A 19,834-nucleotide genomic window follows, 5' to 3' on the forward strand; every position below is an offset into this window, starting at 1 on the left:
CCTTTTAAGATTAGATAATGATCCAGAACTATTTCGTGGTCATATCATTTTTTGAGCTCGTGGTGGAGTTGTAAAGTCCTGTCCATTTGAATAGAAGAGTTGTTTTTCTCCATCAAGGCATTTTTTTTTTAATCTTACGTCAAGGCTGTAAGTCAGAGAGAATAAAAAAAAACATTCAGTCTATAAAAAAGAACTTGATGACACAGTAAATATGAAAATGCTAATGCTAGATTCCCAGCCTGATTTGATCAGAAACAGAACAAAGAAGCAAGGAATCTAGCTGCTAAATATTTTTTCTTCTGATATTTGTTATTCAATAGTCAGTAATTCTAATAAAATATATAGTCAGTTATTCAGAATTCAGTCATTCTTGATGCCAATGTCTGACATAAAACATGAGCTGCAAAGACTTCATACTGAAAAAGTGAGTAAATTTGACAAGTGGAGCATACTATGAAAAAATGCAATTGCACAATTCTCTGTGTGAGTTGGGGTTTATTGTGAATCTATAAATATCATGATTTACATCAGTCATATTAAGGCCGAATCCACTGATTATTTTAACAAAGTGTATCTGACAATTATTTACGGATAGAGTCACAAAGCAGTTCCTCAGAGCCCATGGCACTGTCCTGTTTATTCCATCCCAAATTCTACATATAGTAAAGGAAAATCTGCCAATATTATTGTCTATGATAAAGAATGTAAAACTTCTTTCCATCTCTGCTTAAAATAAAGTCATGCGGTAAATGCGGTAAATGTTAACGTTGGTGTTATCAACGTTAACATTTACTGCATGACAAAAAAATATTTCTATATACGGTGTTGAATTAGACTCACTTGAAGTAGTTGTCCTCGAAGGTTCGGACTGATCCAGGTGCCCGGTTCACCAGGTCTGCTGCCATCACAGTATAGAGGATAATTAGCTGCTCAAAACAAGCTTTAAAAATATCTTAATACACTCTGTGAGTGAGCTTTGCAATTCAACCCCCCCAACAGAAGCCAGCCTGTCATTCTGACAGCAGTGGTTTATTTTATTTTTCAACCATTTCTTTTAAAACCATGAATAAAAATCGACCAAGCGCATAGGGTAGAATTTCAAAAATGGTTCATATGTTGCGTCTTTCTGGTACGTTTCCTCGAAAGTTGTATCGGTGTGAATACATGCACGTCTATACGCACACAAGCCTCTGCTGTATGTGGCATGAGTTAGAGGTACATGACCGACTTTTTTTAACTGCTTCAACCTGTAAGTATTCGCAGGAGAGAAGAGGTGCATGCAAAGCAGCTGTCGGTGGTTTAGGTGGCGTTATGTGAGAGAAACTTCACCTCGATTTATGGGTCTCTGTCTGCGCCTGCATGTGTGTGATTATGAGTGTGTGTGCTCGTTTCCAGCTCTCATCAGGTTTGGAGCGTTACATGAGGGCTTCCTGCTGCATCCGAGTCAAACCAGTAAGCTCCGAACTGTCAGTGTATATTTAATAGGTAAGTAGCAGTGATTAAACAACACGCAAAGACATCTTAACTGTGACCAACCCAAATGTGGCGTGAACCCGCTCTGGACAGAAAATGTAGCCCGTTAGCTGCGTTCATGCTAACTTTTCTAGTTGTGTTTGGCAATTCTCGCTAGCTTGTGATCTAGCTTGGTTAGCTTTTTTTTTTTTTTTTTTTAAGCGTAGGGGTAAGCTTTATTTCCGTTTTAATGTCGCTAGCTAAAGTGCCAGTTGTTAGTCTGTAAATTAAACTTTAATCTGTGTTTCAGTGAATAGTAAAGACCAGTTTGCAAATACATATCCTGGTATTTTGAGCATATTTCCGTGCGATACTTTAACGGCTAATGTCAACAGCTAAAGCTAGCTAATTTTAGCCACCGTAACCTGTATGCTTTTTGCTGATGCAAATGTTGGCTTGTCAGTTATCCCTGTAATCGAACTTACTATTGGATACTGTTGTAACAAGATGTAATTCATCAGCATCTACTCCCTTAGTTTTTGTCCCCCCTTTTACGCAGCTAAGAGACTAAATATCTTTCGCATTGCGTTACCGGCCACCCACTGTGCAGGATAGCCAAGTAAACTGACCTAAGGAGCCGCTGGACTCGAAGAAAGCACGTGCTGTCATTTGTCCAAAACAGGTGTTCCCGATGATGCACGCGACTAATTCGATCATTAACCCATAGCTGCACAAGTGTTACTCTCTGTCACCATCTGCTACAGCTACATTGCTTGGTTAAGAATGAAGCAAATCAGTAAAACATGCAATTAGGGCACCAACTACGGACTTTTTGAATTTTTTAATAAGTGTAGATAGATTATTTTCTCAATAGATTATACTGCCTACAGTATGTTAACAGATATGGGTTATGCCACTCAGAATATCCTCGTTCATAGGAGAATTTCTGATGCCTTACTTGTTTTAAGCAATATTTAGAAGAGCAAAGTGGGTTTAAATAAAAAAAACAGGTCCTTCCTTACATTTGCTCAAATGATTATCTGGTGATTACGAGTTCTTCTTGTTGACCAATCTGTGCACTGATTACTTTGGCAGAAATATAAAGTTATTGTTGAATTGCATTATGTGGATTTATGTTAATTCCGATTTATTTTAAGTTTTTTAACACAGAAATTGGAGCTGGTGGAAACAACTTCCTGGCATTGGCTCCACTCAGAATAACAAAGACAGCTCCTCTCACACTTCATCCACAGCAGAGAAGCCGTTTGAAAGCTTACATCAGACTCATGACAGTTTGAGCCGACGTGGCCCCACCGTGGCCCATGCACTATATTCGTTTCCCTCCCTGTCCTCATTACCCCTCAAGCTGACGCAAAACCCCAGACACCTGCCCCCCCTCCCCCATCCCCATTCCCACCCCATACCGAGTGATTCACCCCCTCCTGCCATGGTGTCCGGCACAGAGACCGTGCACTATATCCATTTGCACAATGCCAGCCAGTCAGTGCTGGAGGCCCTGCGTACACAGCGGCGTGAGGGCCTCTTTTGCGATGTGACCGTGCGGATACATGACGCCTCACTGCGTGCCCATGCCTGCGTCCTGGCAGCTGGCAGCCCGTTCTTCCAGGACAAGCTACTGCTGGGTCACTCGGAAATATCTGTGCCACCGCTGGTGCCCGCTGAAACTGTGAAGCAGCTTGTGGATTTCATGTACAGCGGCTCACTGGTGGTTCTGCAGTCACAGGCCCTCTGCATCCTCACTGCTGCTAGCATCCTGCAGATAAAGACGGTCATCGATGAGTGCACCCAGATCATCTCTCAGAGGAAGGCAGCAGCAGGGGCAGCGAGCGCAGCTGCAGCTGCCGCAGCAGCAGCGGCAGCAGCAGCAGCAGCAGCAGGCGGGGGTATGCATGGAGTTCTCCCAAAGCAAGAAGAGCGTGGTGTGGGGAAAGGGAGAGAGAGTGGTGGCAGTGGAAGCTGCTCTGTTAGTGGTGCAAGTGGTGGTGGAGGGTATGCAAACTTCTCGAACTTCATGGCTGAATGTGGAGCTAGTAACATGAGTGGGGGGTTGGGGGGTGCTACTGTTAGTGTTAGTGAGAGTGGTCCAGGCTCAATGGATCAAAGTAACACTGTAAGTCTGATGGCGCTGGGAGACATGGGTACCAGCTCCATGTGCGGTGGTGATGGGATGGGTGCTGGACCTGGTACAATCCTCATGAAGCAGAGCTCCAGCTGCACTCAGGACGTAAGGTACAAGCTCCGAGATCTGCTGGCACAGACTGCCAATGGAGCCAGCACGAGTAGCACAGGGAACCTCTCAGCGGGCTGCAGCTCTGGGGTTGGCAGTGTGGACAGCATCAGCAGGGACAGTCTCCGCGGCAACACAACTGACCTCTCTGACGACCTCGTAGGGATAGAGAGATACAGTGAGGAGGAGGACTTGGAAGGGAGGGAGCGAGGAAGAGATGGAGACAGAGACAGGGGGGCGAACCACAGCCGCAAGCAGAGGCAACCGTTAAGACTTCAGGTAGGGGGATAAGGGGAAGGGTTGCTATGGTTACAGCTTTCAGGCATGCAGAGCCGCAACATTTTTCTTTCTTTTTATGCTTTCCCCTCTTCTCACACTGCATTGGCGTATATTGCTGAGATGTTTCTGCCTTTTGTACAATTGAATATCTCGTCTCAACTTCAGCAGGACTTGTCTTGTTGAATATCTATGGACTTCTGCATATTAACTGTAGGTTATTTCCCTTTTTAGAACCTGAAGGGGCTGTAGATGGGTCAATGCAGTGTTGTTCTAGAATGTGCTGGCTGTTGGCTCTGACTACAGTTGCAAACTTGAGTTGACATGGAACCTCTTCTCCTTAGGTGCTAGGAGGAGAGGGAGTGGTGGTCAAAGATGAAGGGGTCCAGGAGACAGATGTGAACGTCTATTCTCTGGAGGATGGGAGACGAGATCAAGAGCAGGAGGGTGCCCAGGAATCCATGGCAACCTTTGGGCAGGTATGTTAAATCAGAGGTGAAATGCAGCAGCTGAAGCCAGTATAGATGAATAAGAAAGGTAAGAGTTTGCAAAAATGTTATATTGTAGATGTAAAGCTCAAATTTACTTTTTAATAATTCATCAATGACAATATAAAGGATATGATTGAGAGAAGAACACCACCTATGCATTTTGAATACTTAGCTTTTTCTCATGAAAAAAATTGTTTGAAAAACAATACCTGATAACTTCCAAGAGGTCCTCGTGTTAAATTTGTAATCATCATTTCTGTCACAAGTCCTGAAGTAAGTAGAGGGGGAAACATGGTGGGGAGGATTTATGCCGCAGCCTGCTGTACACTGCAGACTACACAAGGAACATCTGCCACACAATCAAAAGGATACAGCTTTGCCTTTCAGATTTCTCAGAAGCTCTGTAGATTAAGTCATGATTGGGATATTGAATTATGTCCAGTTTTGGCAGTTAAAACATTTTGTTTTGCTAGGAAAGCATAGCATGTGGAATCCAGCACCTCTTGATGAATCAACTCCTTCGTCTTTTGGTTGCTTTTCTTTTGTTTTAATCAATACATTGACATGGTGTGAAGCACTTTTGCTCCTTCCTATAAAAGCACAGACTAGTCTTTTATCCACCTCTGTATACTCCAGATTCCATTAGCTAAAGGTTACAATTTAAAAAAAAAAAAAAGTTTAATCTTTTTTCCCTCGTCCAAGTCCTTCTTTATGTATAAGTAGATGGCCAATAAAAAGTCTAACCTTTGGGACCAAAACAAAGACAGTACAAAACTTGTATTTAAGGATGCATCGAATTTAAAATTTGTGGCCAAAGCCGAATAAAAATCAAACGCTTGGCCTAATACCGAATCTGGTTGTTAAGTTTTTAATTGTTTAATTTTTTTTTTTAAATATTGCAGAAGTAAAATACATTTTTAGACATGACTTTCAAAGAAGGTAAATGTTTATTCAATATTCTGACATTTTGCAGTAGTTTCACATTTATATCAGCCCTATATAACTGAGTTCAGAAATATCTACTCTGTAGGCCTTCAAACAAAACCTGCATTAGATGTACATTCCCAAAAAAACTAAAGTGCATAAAAGTGGATAAACCCACAACAAATGAATTATTGTCCTTTTGGCACAAGTCTGCTTAGTCACAGTAGGCTAATAATGTAAACAGAAGGCTCAGGTAAATCCCAATAAGTGTGTGCTTGTGGTAACCTCATACACTTAGGCTATACAGGCCTGTGTTTTTCAGGGTGTTTGGCTTTTAAATGATTAATTAAAGCTGTAGTGCCAAAGGTCTTTGCAGAGGAACCGCCTCTAGATACTTTGGTTAAACACTCGCAGCAAACCACAATTCTTTTCTCGCTGTCCGACACTGCCGACATCTTTGTTTATGTTTACAGCGTCACTGCACATTGTTCGCTAATAGTCTATTCTATTCTTTTTTTTTTTTTTTAAGTATTTTTTTTATATTTTATTGATGATATTTTTTTTTCATTGCTGCTTTGAGTTTTCTCAGAAAAAGTTTAAACCCATGTTAATACAATATGTAATTATTACCAGAGTGTACTGCAGCTGTGTTATTGTTTTTCCCAGACACTACCTGGTGATGTTATAGCTATTTGTGTGGTTCAAATGACAATTGTAAGAAAATAATCAGTGTATTGAAAGATCATATGATCTCATCTCTGATTAAATTTATCTCGAAATGGGTGCTGATTCTCAGCATTTCCAAAGAAATAGAGCCCAGATTGCAGCATTAAAAAGTCTGCTGTTTTACTGCTGATTTTTAGCATGCTCTGCTCAGGCTCATGGGAGATGTGCTTGTTTCCTGCCGTTTCCATAGTGATAGCGGCGCGCCAGAGAAATTTATATTATACTTTTTTTTTCAGCGTGACATATACCATGTGTGGCGTGTGAGCGTGAAAACTTGTTGAAATGCGAAGCAAGCATGAGCTTTTAATAAACTTCTTCTTCCACAAATTGAAACTAAAATTTAAAAGTTCAAATAAAATATTTCTTTATGTTAGCCGCGGTGTACGGCATTATTTTCATACAATGCTTGCATATTGTCACTGTCCCATCAGTCACTCTACTGCCATTTATCATCTTTGCCGGGTACCCAAAATGCTGTCAAACAAACGATTTGAAAGTGGCGGGGGCATCTTCAATGGTAATACCGGTATTGGCCGTGAATCTGGGAAACACGGCCATTTTCATTCTGGCTGCTTGCTGCTTCTCCTCTTCTTCTTTTCCTTCTCCTTCTTTAGATTCTGGCAAGCTAGACATAGCAAAGGCGCATTACTGCCCCCACAGGTCACAAATAGAAGTTTGGATAGCTCACAAATCTCGCAAGACTTCGTGACATGAGATCTCGTCACACCCCTACCATCCATCCATTTTCTATACCTGCTTAATCTGTCAGGTCACGAGGCGGGGTACACCCTGGGCAGGTCGCCAGTCCATCACAGGGCCACATGGAGACGAACAAGTCAAACAACCACACACATGCTCACACTCACTCCTAAGGACAATTTTAGAGACACCAATTAACCTAACATGCATGTTTTTGGATGGTGGGAGGAAGCCGGAGTACCCAACGTTACTAACCACCAAACCACCGTGCAGCCCTTAACAAAAAGTTTAACTATAATTTATTTCACCTTTATTTGTACAGGTTAGCCTCATTGAGATCTGTAGTCTCATTTTCAAGAGAGACCTGTTCACATAAACCATGCTACTACACAACTGGTAAAACAATACAAATGGAGCAAAATACCAAAGCACGGAAAGGAAGGACAAATGACGACTGTGAAAGTTGACAAGTGTGATGGTAACGGTGCGAGTACAGATTTATATCCAAAATTGTTCCAATGGAAATGTCTGCATGTGGTACGGATGTCAAGTTGACCAAAGAATACAGAGTTCAATGATGTGGGAGGGGTTTACATCCTGTTATGAATCTTAAAGCACTGTGATAAACAGCAGGTAACTGATTCAGACCTTTGGTAGAAGCATTCATATAAACACTGTCTCCATAATCTTGACTTGCTGCTTTCTTAACTTTAACTGAGACATTCTTTGTAGTTCTCCATCTCATATGTCAGATTGTACCATTGTTTTGACTGTTTCATAGTCTGACTGGTTGGACCACTTGTGCAAGTCTTATCATCTCCACTTGTGTATGTGTACAGTTGGAGTATAAAAGGAAAGGGTTGTAAATGAACAGAGACGTTTGTGCATAACTGTAGATGAAGGGAGACAGAAAGGAAATGCAAAAAATGCACAGAATATATATGTTTTTATTCTTTAACACATTTGATATGGAACATACTAGGGCTGAACCATATGGAAAAATAATCTAATCAAAAAAAATTTTAACAAATATTGCGATTTAATAAGCGATTATTTTTCAAGTTCCTCGTCTTTTGTATTTCTCAACAAATATAGGGATTGTATCTTTCTGTTATAGTAGACAAACTCAGTGTTTTCAGCTCTGCAGTCACTCATTGCTTGCATTTTTTCAATACAGCTCTGTTATAGCAATCTGGCTAAAATATGTTCGGGATGGCATGCTGTACCGCTTATCCAGTGTATTAATGAAGGCTGTAAACCCAGGCTTAGTCACCATGCTAATGGGCATCATGTCCCTTGCCAAAAACTCAGTTTTGACAAAGTTTCTTATGGAGTCACGCTTTCCAAAATTTTGGTTAGCAATCCCTGTCAAGTGCTGTGTTGATGATGTGATACGCTGCTAGTCGGCATTTGAGCCATGCAGTTATAATATAAGGCTTTATGGTTTTTTTTAATTTATTTTTTAAATGTTTGTTGTGACTGGCGACCTGTCCCCGCCTTTCGCCCAGTGACTGCTGGGATAGGCTCCAGCCCACCCGCTACCCGTTTAACGGACTGTCGGTATAGAAAATGGATGGATGGATGTTTGTTGTGTTGCCTCGCGAGGTAGCAACCGAAGCGAGACATGTTTTGCACAATAGCTGGAGCAGTGCAGCATCCTGTTTTTTTTAAAACTAAAATAATTCCACACAACTGAAGTACTCCTCCTCTTAGACACTAAAGTTTCTGTAGTGTCAGCTGCTGTCGTGGTTGTGCCTGAGACCATCTTCGTCTGCTCAGTTTTTTTTGGCCTTTGCATGTTGAAAGTCATATGACTCAAATCGCAACGTATGCGATTAGAAAATCACATTTTTTCACATCGCAATTTTATGGCAAATGCAATTAGTCGTTCAGCCCTAGCATATACCTCATTATTTTCTAAGGTGGAATGTTGTGTCTAAACAGGATGTATTTCTACATGTTTTCTGTTTGCTCTCCTGTGATTTGTGAAACGTTCTCTGTAACCACAGTGTTAGAGCATTAGACTGGCAGGATCTCTACCAATGGAGCAGAGTGTAAAATTCCAGGGTTTCTATAGTCCTGAAGCTGAAGCCACTAAAACTGTTGTTGACAGACATAATTATTATTATATGTATTTGCTTTCAGGATTTCTATGATGAGCCAGGAGTCTTTTCAGAGAGTTTCTGGCCACAGAGCGAGCCTGCTCAAGCAATGGGTTTCAACCCCAGAGGAAGGGTTAATAAGCCGTTGACTCCACCTCCAACCACACAGTCTATCAACAACCAGGTTAGTCACTCTGTGTCATACTACCTGATTATGTTCACTGCAAATACACAGCAGATTGAAGTGGACAAGGACTGTTTATAGAGCCTTTTAGCTCCTTGCTCAGAGAAATGACTCTCCCAGTAGGGAGGTGGGATCATTTGTGAACTGTGTAACTGTATAGGGATTAGTAAAATGTTGCCCCTCTGAGCAACACCAAAAAAAAAAGAAAATAAACAGATGCAGAGGGATGGACCGACAGTGAAGCCCAGGATTTACTGGGCCTACATACAACAGAGGAGTTACAAGATGATTCTGACTCATCTGCTGACTGTTACTTCACCTCATTATTCCTGTGGGTGAGTGAAAGCAGCAATATAAAAGCCCTTGAAGGCGTGTAGTCTACTTGAGAGCTCCCAAGTTATCCTCAATCCCTTGGTGTGAACCTTCTTCATGTGCCTAGAATATGTACCACAGACAATTAGCCAGTAAGCCCACAATGAAGAATAAAGATTTGGCTTTTTTAGATGGATTTTGTGTTACTTTAGTTGGATGTTTGGGCTTCATTCCACAGAAGGATGTTCAAGAATGGTATTTTAGAGTAGATGTCTAGTTCAGAGTCAGCCATGATTCAATATGCAAATGACCTGTTTCTACGGAAACTGACAGCAGCCTGTGTACATAATGTGAGAAGGGACTTCAGTGTGAAGTACACTGCATCTTGTGTCTAATTCTTGAAGTTTTCAATTTAATTGTCCTTGTGTCAAGGCACTTAAAAAGATACAGTTCAATTCAAGCCAATTAAAAGCCAATTCACTGTAATACAATCAGCATCCAATCAAATTAAATTCATTGAAGTCCAAATTAGTCAAATTCATACAGAGCCACTAAAGAAATTGCCTAGCGAAGGATACCAACAGACTACATCAAAACTCCTCTTTGATCCAACCCTCCATCTTGAGCGTACATGAGGTGACTGTGGGAAGAAAAAATTCCCTTTTAACAGGAAGAAACTTCCATCAGAACCAGGAAGAGCAGCTGGAGGTTGAGAGGACGGGAAAGAGAGGACAACAAGCACCATAACACCAGGCCAGGAATACCTGCTGAGAAACACAAGTTAAGTGAGGACAGGTGCATCATGGGAGGTCCCCCAGCATTCTGGCCTATAGTAGCATAACTATGGGATGTCTCAGGGTCACCTGAGCCAACCCTAACTATAATCTTTGTCAAAAAGGAAAGTTTTAAGCCTAATCTTAAAGGTAGAGAGGGTGTCTTCTTCCTGAACCCAAACTGGCAGCTGGTTCCACAGAGAGGGGCCTGATAACTGAAGGCTCTGTCAAGACAAGAAGATGACACTGAAGGAAAAGCAGGTTAGAAAATATCATAAATGTGATGCAGGCAATGCAAATGATCTATATTGTCCAATTTGACAACAACAGAGTTTAGAGTGACTAAAGTGGTAAAGGGGAATCTTAAGGATTTTCTTAACAGAAACGAGTTGCAGAGGACTTGCAGTTCTCTGGGCATTTGTTCCACCTATACGGGGCATAAAAAACCGAAATCAGCTTCTCCACGTTTAGTTCGAACTCTTGGCAGAGAAGCAAAGCAGTTAGAAGCATGGAAAGGAAACCATTTAAAGCTTTGTAACAGCAGTTTTTTAAAATCAGCTCTTTGACGGCAGGAAGCCAGTGTAGAGACATCCAGACTGGACTGATATGATCCACTTCTCTGGTCTTAGTGAGGACTTAGCCTCAGCGTTCTGTGCCAGCTTCAGCTGTCTGATGGATTTTTTTTTTTTTGGACTGACCAGTTCATGCACTGTTCCAGTAATCACGTCTGCTGAATAGAAATGAGTATTGATGAATGGGCCACCTTTTTTAAACACTTACAAATGTTCTTCGGGTGATAAGCGGCTGCCTTCATAACTGAAGTCGAATGCTGCCTTTATTTCAGGATCTCCTCAACTGCCTGGAATGCCTCAGACCAATTTAGCTGTTCAGTATTGCTCTTGAAGTTCAGGTCTCTAGGAATTCAGGCTTGGTTTATGAATTTTAACACAATGTGAAGTTGAGCACAGACTTTTAACCATTTTTTCTTGGTTCCAAAGACGATGAACTCTGTCGTGTCACAACTGCCTGACGCTGTAACCTTAGGCGCTGGGACTGACTTTGTCTGTTACTGACACTGTTTTTCTCTTGGTGATCTAATGTCAACTATCAAGGGTACCAAATCATCAATGTTTTTTGGACCCCATTCCACCCAAACTGTTCAAGGATGTTCTACCCCTTATCAATAGCATCCATCCATCCATCCATCCATCCATCCATCCATCCATCCATCCATCCATCCATCCATCCATCCATCCATCCATCCATCCATCCATCCATCCATCCATCCATCCATCCATCCATCCATCCATCCATCCATCCATCCATCCATCCATCCATCCATCCATCCATCCATCCATCCATCCATCCATCCATCCATCCATCCATCCATCCATCCATCCATCCATCCATCCATCCATCCAGGACCACAAATGATCCAACAAGAAAAAAGAACAATAAAGTTGAACAGTTTTTTTTTTGTTTTTTTTTCAACACAAAAATCACCTAATATTAAACCCATCCTTTGGAATAAGAGTGTTTGTTATCTCTGTAGGTTAAAAACAGTAATGTCAGTAATGATGTTAAGAGGAATAAATGTTAATGTGTGGAGCTGCATGTTGACTCAAGTTATTTGGCTCACACATACTCTGTTGTTTCTGAGGTTTAGGTAGTCAGTTCAACTCTGTTATTTGAATATTTCTGAATAAAATCTGTGAATGGCAGCTCTCCCTTTACACTGTGTTTGGATGGAATGCCTTTTGTCATCATTTCAGTCTCTTCTGCAGACTGATTCCTGCCTGCTATTGACAGACACACTGCAGGTCAACAGTGTAGTTTATCCATCAGTTATGTTGCCTTCTCGGGTGTCTCATGTTTGAAGTTTGTGGTCAAGTCAGCAAATTGTTATCCCTGCAAATGTTGGGCCAGAGTGACGATGCTCCTACTTTTGTCTTTATCTTATCTTTACTGCATGACAGTTTTGTGTCAGATCTGTCTGCTGTTTCCGCATCTTATCGTCATTATTACCTTGGGACTGTCGTGTCACAGGAGGCTCTGAATGCTTGTCTTTTATTTATTTTTTTTTGAGTGGAGCAAAGGAAAGGGCTGCAGCTGCTCTCTGAGCAGGCACAGGTAGATGAGGAGCCGTGCACTTTTAACTGTTCTCATATGTGTTGTTATGGTGACTGTAAAACAGGCTGCTGTTAACTGTTAACTTTCTGGTCTCTTACACAAGACACATGGACTCACGCACACGTTGTCACTCCCTCCAGGTGCTTCAAAATAAGTTTGGCATTAAAAGAAATGTTCAAGACCTTCAAGGTACATTGCCCAGGTGTGCCTCTCTAAATTGCGGTTGGACTGTCTCCAAAAATGTTAAGTTAGATGCAGTAATTGTTAAAAAGTTATTTAGTTGCTGCCGTTAAAACAACAGCAGCATCTCCGTGCCTCGAGGTCTCATGTGTCTGTGTTCAGCAGCGAGTGAGGAGAGGGGCTGTGTTTGTGTCTGCAGATGCTAGAGGAAGGCGAGACTGACATGGATTCCCTTGCAGATGAAAGCCTATTTAGATACTAAAGTTTGGTATTGATTAGCATCTGACTATTGATAATTATTATTATTTTCAACTTTTTGACCTATATCAAACCTGCTTTTCATTTCTGAAAACCTTTTTAAAAAGTTGTTTTTAAATTAACTGCTCATTAACGGCTATATCCTGACTAACTTTCTACCCTGACTCCTTGCTTCTGACAATGGACTTGTGTCTGCAGTGTAGCTACTAGACCTCAGTGCTGCATTTAATACCATTAATCACGTCATCTCGTCTAAAAAGATTCATCGGCATCAAGGGTACTGCTTTCAGCTGGTTCAAGTCCTAATTATCTGACAGATTCCAGTTTGTACGTATAAATGTACGATGGACGTGTCCTCCACCATCATAGTTGGATACGCTATTCGACTTGAACCATCATTAGAAAACTTGATGTACATTTCTGAAGTTATGTTGATGATACCAAGCTCTATGTCAATGAAACCCATAGAAACAAATCAGTTACCTGAATTAGAGATTTGCCTTGGAGACATAAAGAACTGAGTTGATTATTTTTCATCCTGAAAATGTCAGAGATTCACTTTTGAACATTCTAGTGACTTTGGACAGCAACACATTGGCATCTAGTACTTCTGTGAGGAACCCTGACTTAATTTTTGACCAAACCCATCTTTTGGCTCACATATCAAACAGGTCTCTGGTTTAACCTGCCTTTTATTATTCTAAAATTATTATTCCCTATCAGTTGAAAAGAAATCTTAATTTCCAGTGTTTTCTCTTGTGCAGAATGCATCAAGTCATAAGATGTGTTTAAATTCACAACAAATTACTGAATACACGGTCACCTTTAGAAAGCTTCATACACAATTTCTTATGAAATAATTTATGCCACACAGTCTGCGCTGGTGCCTACTGTGCCCATAGATGTGCATGGTGAAACAGCCCTGTAATAGTAAATTTTGTGATCCCCCGCAGCTTCTTTTCCAGTACCCAGTGAGCCAGTCACAGCCAGCTCCATTCTATGTGGGAGGGCCCATGGGAGGGATTGACAGCATGCCAGGAACAGAGCCCAGTCAGCAGGCTCCTCCTCCAGCCCCAATGACTCCTGCCCCACCTCCCTCCACCTCCTCCTGCTCTGCAGGGCCCTCTCCTTCTTCCCAGGGATCTGAAACCTCGTTCGATTGCACCCACTGTGGCAAATCTTTACGTTCCAGGAAGAACTACAGCAAGCACATGTTCATCCATTCGGGTAAGTTTACTTCAGTGTCTGCAAAGTTGAGAAAATATGATGGGTCAGCTCTTTTTTTTTTGTTACACAACAATTTCACTCACTTTCCATGTGAACAACTGGGTCCATCACTATAGATGGCCCAAAATGTGCAGTTACCCCAGATTTATTCTAAAAGGGTACTTTGACAGTGCTCCATCTAGCAGTTTTAAGAAAGTTATCTGGATTAGTTTTTCTTTTGCTTCCTGTCCATTCTGCATTCCCAAAAAAATTCATTTTTATTAATGAAAATAAATTATTTTTTTTATTAATTCCCATTCCTTTTGAATGAGGCATGATCAAACTTTTGACTGGTACATTCTTTTTTTATTACAAAGTGGCTGTACAGATAGTTTGCTATCACCAGCCTCAGGAGTTTGCTTGGTGTCATTACTAATGTACATCTCAGCAGGTTTGTATATAAATCTATTCCATTAGCTTATACATTGTGTTATGAGAGTGGTGTTAGGAAAAGAAGATGTAATATAATCTGAACCTCATAATGAGCAGGTTAGTTGTAACAAATGTTACCTAGGACAGCACAACATTGCAAAATGATGAGCCATCTACATGGCTCAAGGAACGTCACCTTCATTTGAGCGTCTCTGTGCATCATTCCAGTTAAGCAGTCTATCAAACAAATATCAGCATCAAAATCAGCTTTTCATGTTTCCGACATAGATACAAGGGATGGGGGATATGAACCAGTGCTCAGCTGAATTGTGATCGCTCGTATATCCCAGTATTTTGTGCAAATTGGGCAAAATATTCAGTTTAACTTAATGTCACATATATGACATGACAAGCAATGTTTTTTTTAATCGAATTAGAAAGCTTCCAGGTTTTACTTTCCTGTACAACAAAGCACAGCTTTGCAAATAATCAGAAGTGTAAAAAAGAATAACAGATCTCTGTCTGAATTTTACTAATGCAACATCACCCGATTTTTGACTGGTTCCTGCATGGGCTGTTCTGGTGACACACTTTCATGGAATTTAGCCACAGTTTGTTGCTACAAATAATGACAAAGTGACTTCTATGGCGAAAATGAGAGACGACTAAAACAAGTGCAGCTCACTCTGAAATACAAAGAGAAGGTGGGGTTAAGGCTGTGCTGCAATTCGGAGCAGTAAAAATGTTCACTGGCTCAGCTTTACAGGGAAAAGGGAAGGCATTAGATGGCATCAGTATGAACAGTATTGCAAGATTTCATCCATTCATTATTCTCCACTTGAACAATAAATGAATGAAATGGAAACTACTTCCAATGAATTAACAAGACTGCTTTGGGTGTATTTGTGTGTCTGCACCTACCTGCCTCTTTAGGTCAGAAACCTCATCAGTGCTCCATCTGTTGGCGTTCCTTCTCCCTGCGGGACTACCTCCTCAAACACATGGTGGTGCATACTGGTGTCAGGGCCTTCCAGTGCACCATGTGCGGCAAGCGCTTCACCCAGAAAAGCTCACTCAATGTGCACATGCGCACCCACCGTGCTGAGCGCACCTTCCAGTGCAACGTGTGCCACAGGGCTTTCACGCACCGCACCTTGCTGGAGCGCCATGCCCTACAGCATGCCCACCACACTCCTCACACCCCAGGCCAAGGTCAGGGGCGTGGAGGCGACATGACCTCACCTACCAAGCACAGTCCTCCAGCTATGGGAGGGCCCTCAGGTATGGCTGGAGCAGCCAGCATGATTGGCAGCTTGGCCAACATGCCCAGCCATGGAGCCTCCTCCAATTGAAACTAGAGAAAGGGAAGAGGAGGAGGTTAGTTTGCCCATTCCTTGAACCAACACTTAATTGGTGCACACAGCCTTGTTATTATTTAGTTTTTCTTGGTGGGAAGAGTGCTTACAGTACAGGTCTGATTGTTTAAGCTCAATGCTGCCTTCAGTCAGGGTTCCTGCACAGGGCTGGTGGGCTGAAAATAATGTACTTTAAATTGTTTTGAAATTGTACAACCATGTTCCATTTTGAGAAACCTATCCTAATAGTTGTAGCTGCTTTAATTTCCTGTGTTGGGACATTTTTTTGCTGTGAGAACTAACCATAAGCTACAGAGCAATATGGTTAACAGTCACACACATTGATGAAGCACTACAAAAAGGTCTTGAATTTTTAAATAAGGGTACTCTGATCAATTGGAAACCGCCCACTGTCGGCTGATACTGAAAAGCCCAATCAGAGGAGCCGATCCTTTTCTGTAACGGAGAGTAAAGCTGGTCTGTGGGAGAGCACGGTGCATGTAGGTACAGCTGAATTCACTGAACAGAAGTGGTCTTTAACTTACTTACAGGGTGATTTTGTCAGATGAGACTGCGGTTATAAAATCAGGATTTTATTGGAGCAGAGCGACCGTCTGGAAATGTTTTAATTGAGCGCCAGTTCACACGTAGTCTTAATGGGCTGATTTTCAGCCCCACTTTCTGACAGAAGAAACTGAAAAATATGTGAATGGGAGTAGCTTTATTGGGAATTCCGCTGAGTTTATTTACACTTACTCTGTACTGGTTTTGCTAAATGATGCTCACTATCCCTTAGTTTACCAGCTGCTTCTTCTGTGTACTGGAGTGGAACTGTGAAGCAAGAGCAGAGAGCCTAGGCCAGTCTCAGTCTAGCAGAGCTTATACAGAAGTGCTTTGACACCCAACAGTGTTATCTGCCTGTTTGTCCAGTCAGTTTCAGTCAGACTAACATGTTTTCATACATATTAAGTCCAGTTGCGATATAACAGGAGACAAGTAGCACATTCCAGTTGAAACGGGTGACATTAGCCCAAGTGATGCTGAATTCAGTGTTATTACATAACAGCTGCTGTTGTTCTGGAATTCCACTGTTAGATGATGGTTCTATGATTATTTCAAGGTTTTTTTTGTTTTGTTTTTTCTTTTCTTTTGTGCTGGACCACTCACAGCTCAGTTACAAATGGCTTTGGATCCATGGGCTCACGACAACAGAATGAAACTAAACAAAGTTGGGATAAAAAATGTGCATAAAATGTGATTGCTAGCAGAAGAAAAGTTTTTACAAGCTATAAGCTGTTCCTCTTAACCAGTAACAAGCTGCTGTGGTTTACAAGCAGGAGAAGATGCACATGGTACCTATTGATAGATAAATGGGTATGAGATCTTCTTATCTCTTAATCGATGATATGATGTTAAGATAGTCAATCAGTAAATGCTGTCACATGATAAACCAAAGGCTTCAAACACATCATGTGTTTTCAGTGGTCGGTTTCTGTATCAGTAGACCCCCCCCCACTCCAACAGCCCGTGATCAGCCCCAAACGTTCTGATCAGAGCACCCTTATTTTTAAATGTAGAAATGTGTGGGAACCCTGTTTGAGAGATGAGAGAGTCAGCAAAAAGTTTAGGAAAACACAGCAGGGTTTGGAAGAGTCTGAGGTATTTTATTAATGGTGGGGGTGGGAAGACGGTTGGGATCTTTTTTTATTCTGAGGCTGATTGACCTTCAGTTCTTTTAATTCAGGATTAGTCCATTTGTCAAATCTTTAAATCCATAAAAGTTGAACTCGAAGAGGCTTTCCTGACCACCCATTAATATAACTGACAGTATTTAAGCAATTTCTCAAGATATCAGCTTGCAGTTAAATAAAACAGGAACTGGTTACCATTCCTCAAGGGAAAACGGATGCAACGTTTCAAACTTGCACCTCAAACTTGATTGGCATAAGATTTTGAAATGTTGCCTCCACATTGTTTCCACATTGCCTGATTTGTGTTGTCATCAGCAGGTGACATTATTGGCTATGTTAGATAAGGCTGCAGGAGTAAGATATTAAATACAAAACTGAGGAAAAAAGACTCGAACAGAACCAGTTGCCTTGACCATATACAAGAACAAACCTTTATTGTAGTCATGTTGAATTCCTCATTAGGTAGAAGTATCGGCTTTCGGTGGTGGAAATGGGAGACACATCTAGCGTAATGCACATCATCAGGCAGCCACGGTGAAATACGTTTGTTCTCTTCATGAGACCAAAAACTGGTGGCAGTCATACTCAGTCTAAAGAAAACTCAGATTTTACTTTAAAGGAACCTTTATCTCTTTCTGTTTTGTTATTTTTCTTGTCATGCACTTCCTGAATTTATGGAATTGAAGGTGAATAGAATGCAGCACTATTCAGGAACAAAGCAGGATTAGACAGAAGGTTGTCGAAGAATAGATTGATACAATCAGGAAAGTTGTTTGAGCAGCGCAAGATTAAGGGTGGGGTTTAGGGGTGGGAAAGGGGGGTATGTCTGGAGGGGTGAGGGTGTTGTGCACATCACATTGAATGAATTTCACCATCATCTGTTAAAATGCTTTGTAACATTGTCCACAGGCGCCACCGGTCAGCCCCAGGATCATATACCTCAAACCAAGATGAGCCTTTTACGGCTCAGGGGGACACTATTTTCTCATTTTAACTGTTGAGAAACATTTCAGCATATTTTACACACACACACACACACACACACACACACACACATACCAACAATTACCTCGGTGGTCCAAAGACAGACATTATGCTTCACATCTTTTTAAGCTACATCAAACTAAGAAACAGTGAAAACTGAAGCTAAGATAGATTCATTTACTTTTTTTCTTCTTTTTTTTGAAAGCCTGCTAAAGTTCTTTTATGTGAAAGTCCTGTTTATCGCTGTAGCGCTCACTATGCTATCTGTTGCTCATGTGATTCTAATGCAGAAATAATCAGAACTTTTGAAAATTTCAAGTGAAAGAGCCATTCAGAGGAAGTTAAATGTGGATTATTAACTATGACAAATCAATGATTTTTATCAGGATTTTATTGAGTGTCTGGCTGTGTTTGTCTTTTTGGACTCTGGTTAATAAAGTGTTTGTTGCTTAGAAAAAAAAAAAGCTTTTGTTACAGCATTATTAGGGGAAAAAAACAATGTTTTAGTCAAACTAAATTAATTATGAAAATGTACAATCATCCCCACAGGTTTTGACAAAGGTAAAGTCGTGATAATGTCAGTTATCACATTAATATTTATTACAATTTGATCTCTATGCACAGTTACGTTTGCACATTACTTTCACTTATTGTTGTCCCCTAAAGTATTGGGATGTTTTTTTTCTTTTTAACACCTTAAAGGTGATGTTAAAAGATCGTATATCCCTGATTTCCACTCATCTTCCTTAATATTGGTTGAGGCTTCATATTATAGTCAGTAGTTTGCCTAAGCTTTGTAAGAGCCTTTGAATTGATTGACAGTTTTATGTGGATCTCCTCAACAAACGAGACATTTTGAACTTGAGAACTTTGCAAGTCATGAAATAATTTGACAAAAAAAAAAAAAACTTAAGCAAGACTTTTATTTAAAAAGAGTGAATCCAGCAAAGGTGGAGATTGGGATTCTCTCTGCTTGGACTTCACTATAAATATTGACATTAAATGTCCACTTAAATGTCGAAACATACTGCTTATTTACTGGAAGCAGACCTGGCAGCATGAGCTCATTGGCTTCTGAGCATTGCAAACGAAACAGCAGATTTGAATAGAATATTTAAAGAGGAATTGTAGAGAAGCTGGACTGAGACACCTCTGATAAGCTATTTATGAATTCAAATTTAAAGCCAAACCTTTGGTGCTTTCCTTAAATTGTTTTACCTCATTTGCCAGTTGCCAACACCGTGCTGTGGTCAGGGTTTGGTAGATAAGCAGTGTTGAACTGTTTCAGAGGTTTGATCTGTCCTCAGCAGTAGATGTGCTTCACTTGCATTTTGTCTGAGGTGGACCCTTGTACAGTACTGTAATATGTGTGCTTTGAAGCCATGTCAGCGCATTGTAATGTACTGTGTTA

The 19,834-nt window shown here is 41.0% G+C and overlaps 1 protein-coding gene across 2 annotated transcripts; it reads left to right on the top strand.

Moving 5' to 3' along the window:
* Positions 1–1,107: 1,107 nt before the first annotated feature.
* On the top strand, positions 1,108–18,257 carry zbtb45 (zinc finger and BTB domain containing 45). Of its 2 annotated transcripts, none has more exons than XM_072383608.1 (6): positions 1,108–1,485; positions 2,610–3,979; positions 4,321–4,455; positions 8,962–9,102; positions 13,709–13,982; positions 15,332–15,630. In XM_072383608.1, exons 2-6 carry the CDS (start codon positions 2,900–2,902, stop codon positions 15,496–15,498), a joined length of 1,797 nt encoding a protein of 598 aa, XP_072239709.1. In that variant the 5' UTR covers positions 1,108–1,485; positions 2,610–2,899; the 3' UTR covers positions 15,499–15,630. The 2 variants fall into 2 exon arrangements, with proteins under 2 accessions (XP_072239709.1, XP_072239708.1); XM_072383607.1 differs by having other exon boundaries at positions 1,112–1,485; positions 15,327–18,257.
* Positions 18,258–19,834: the final 1,577 nt, after the last annotated feature.

The sequence above is a fragment of the Leuresthes tenuis genome, unplaced genomic scaffold (assembly GCF_036924035.1).
Source record: "Leuresthes tenuis unplaced genomic scaffold, fLeuTen1.0.hap1 SCAF_4, whole genome shotgun sequence".
In the NCBI taxonomy this organism is placed as follows: domain Eukaryota; kingdom Metazoa; phylum Chordata; class Actinopteri; order Atheriniformes; family Atherinopsidae; genus Leuresthes; species Leuresthes tenuis.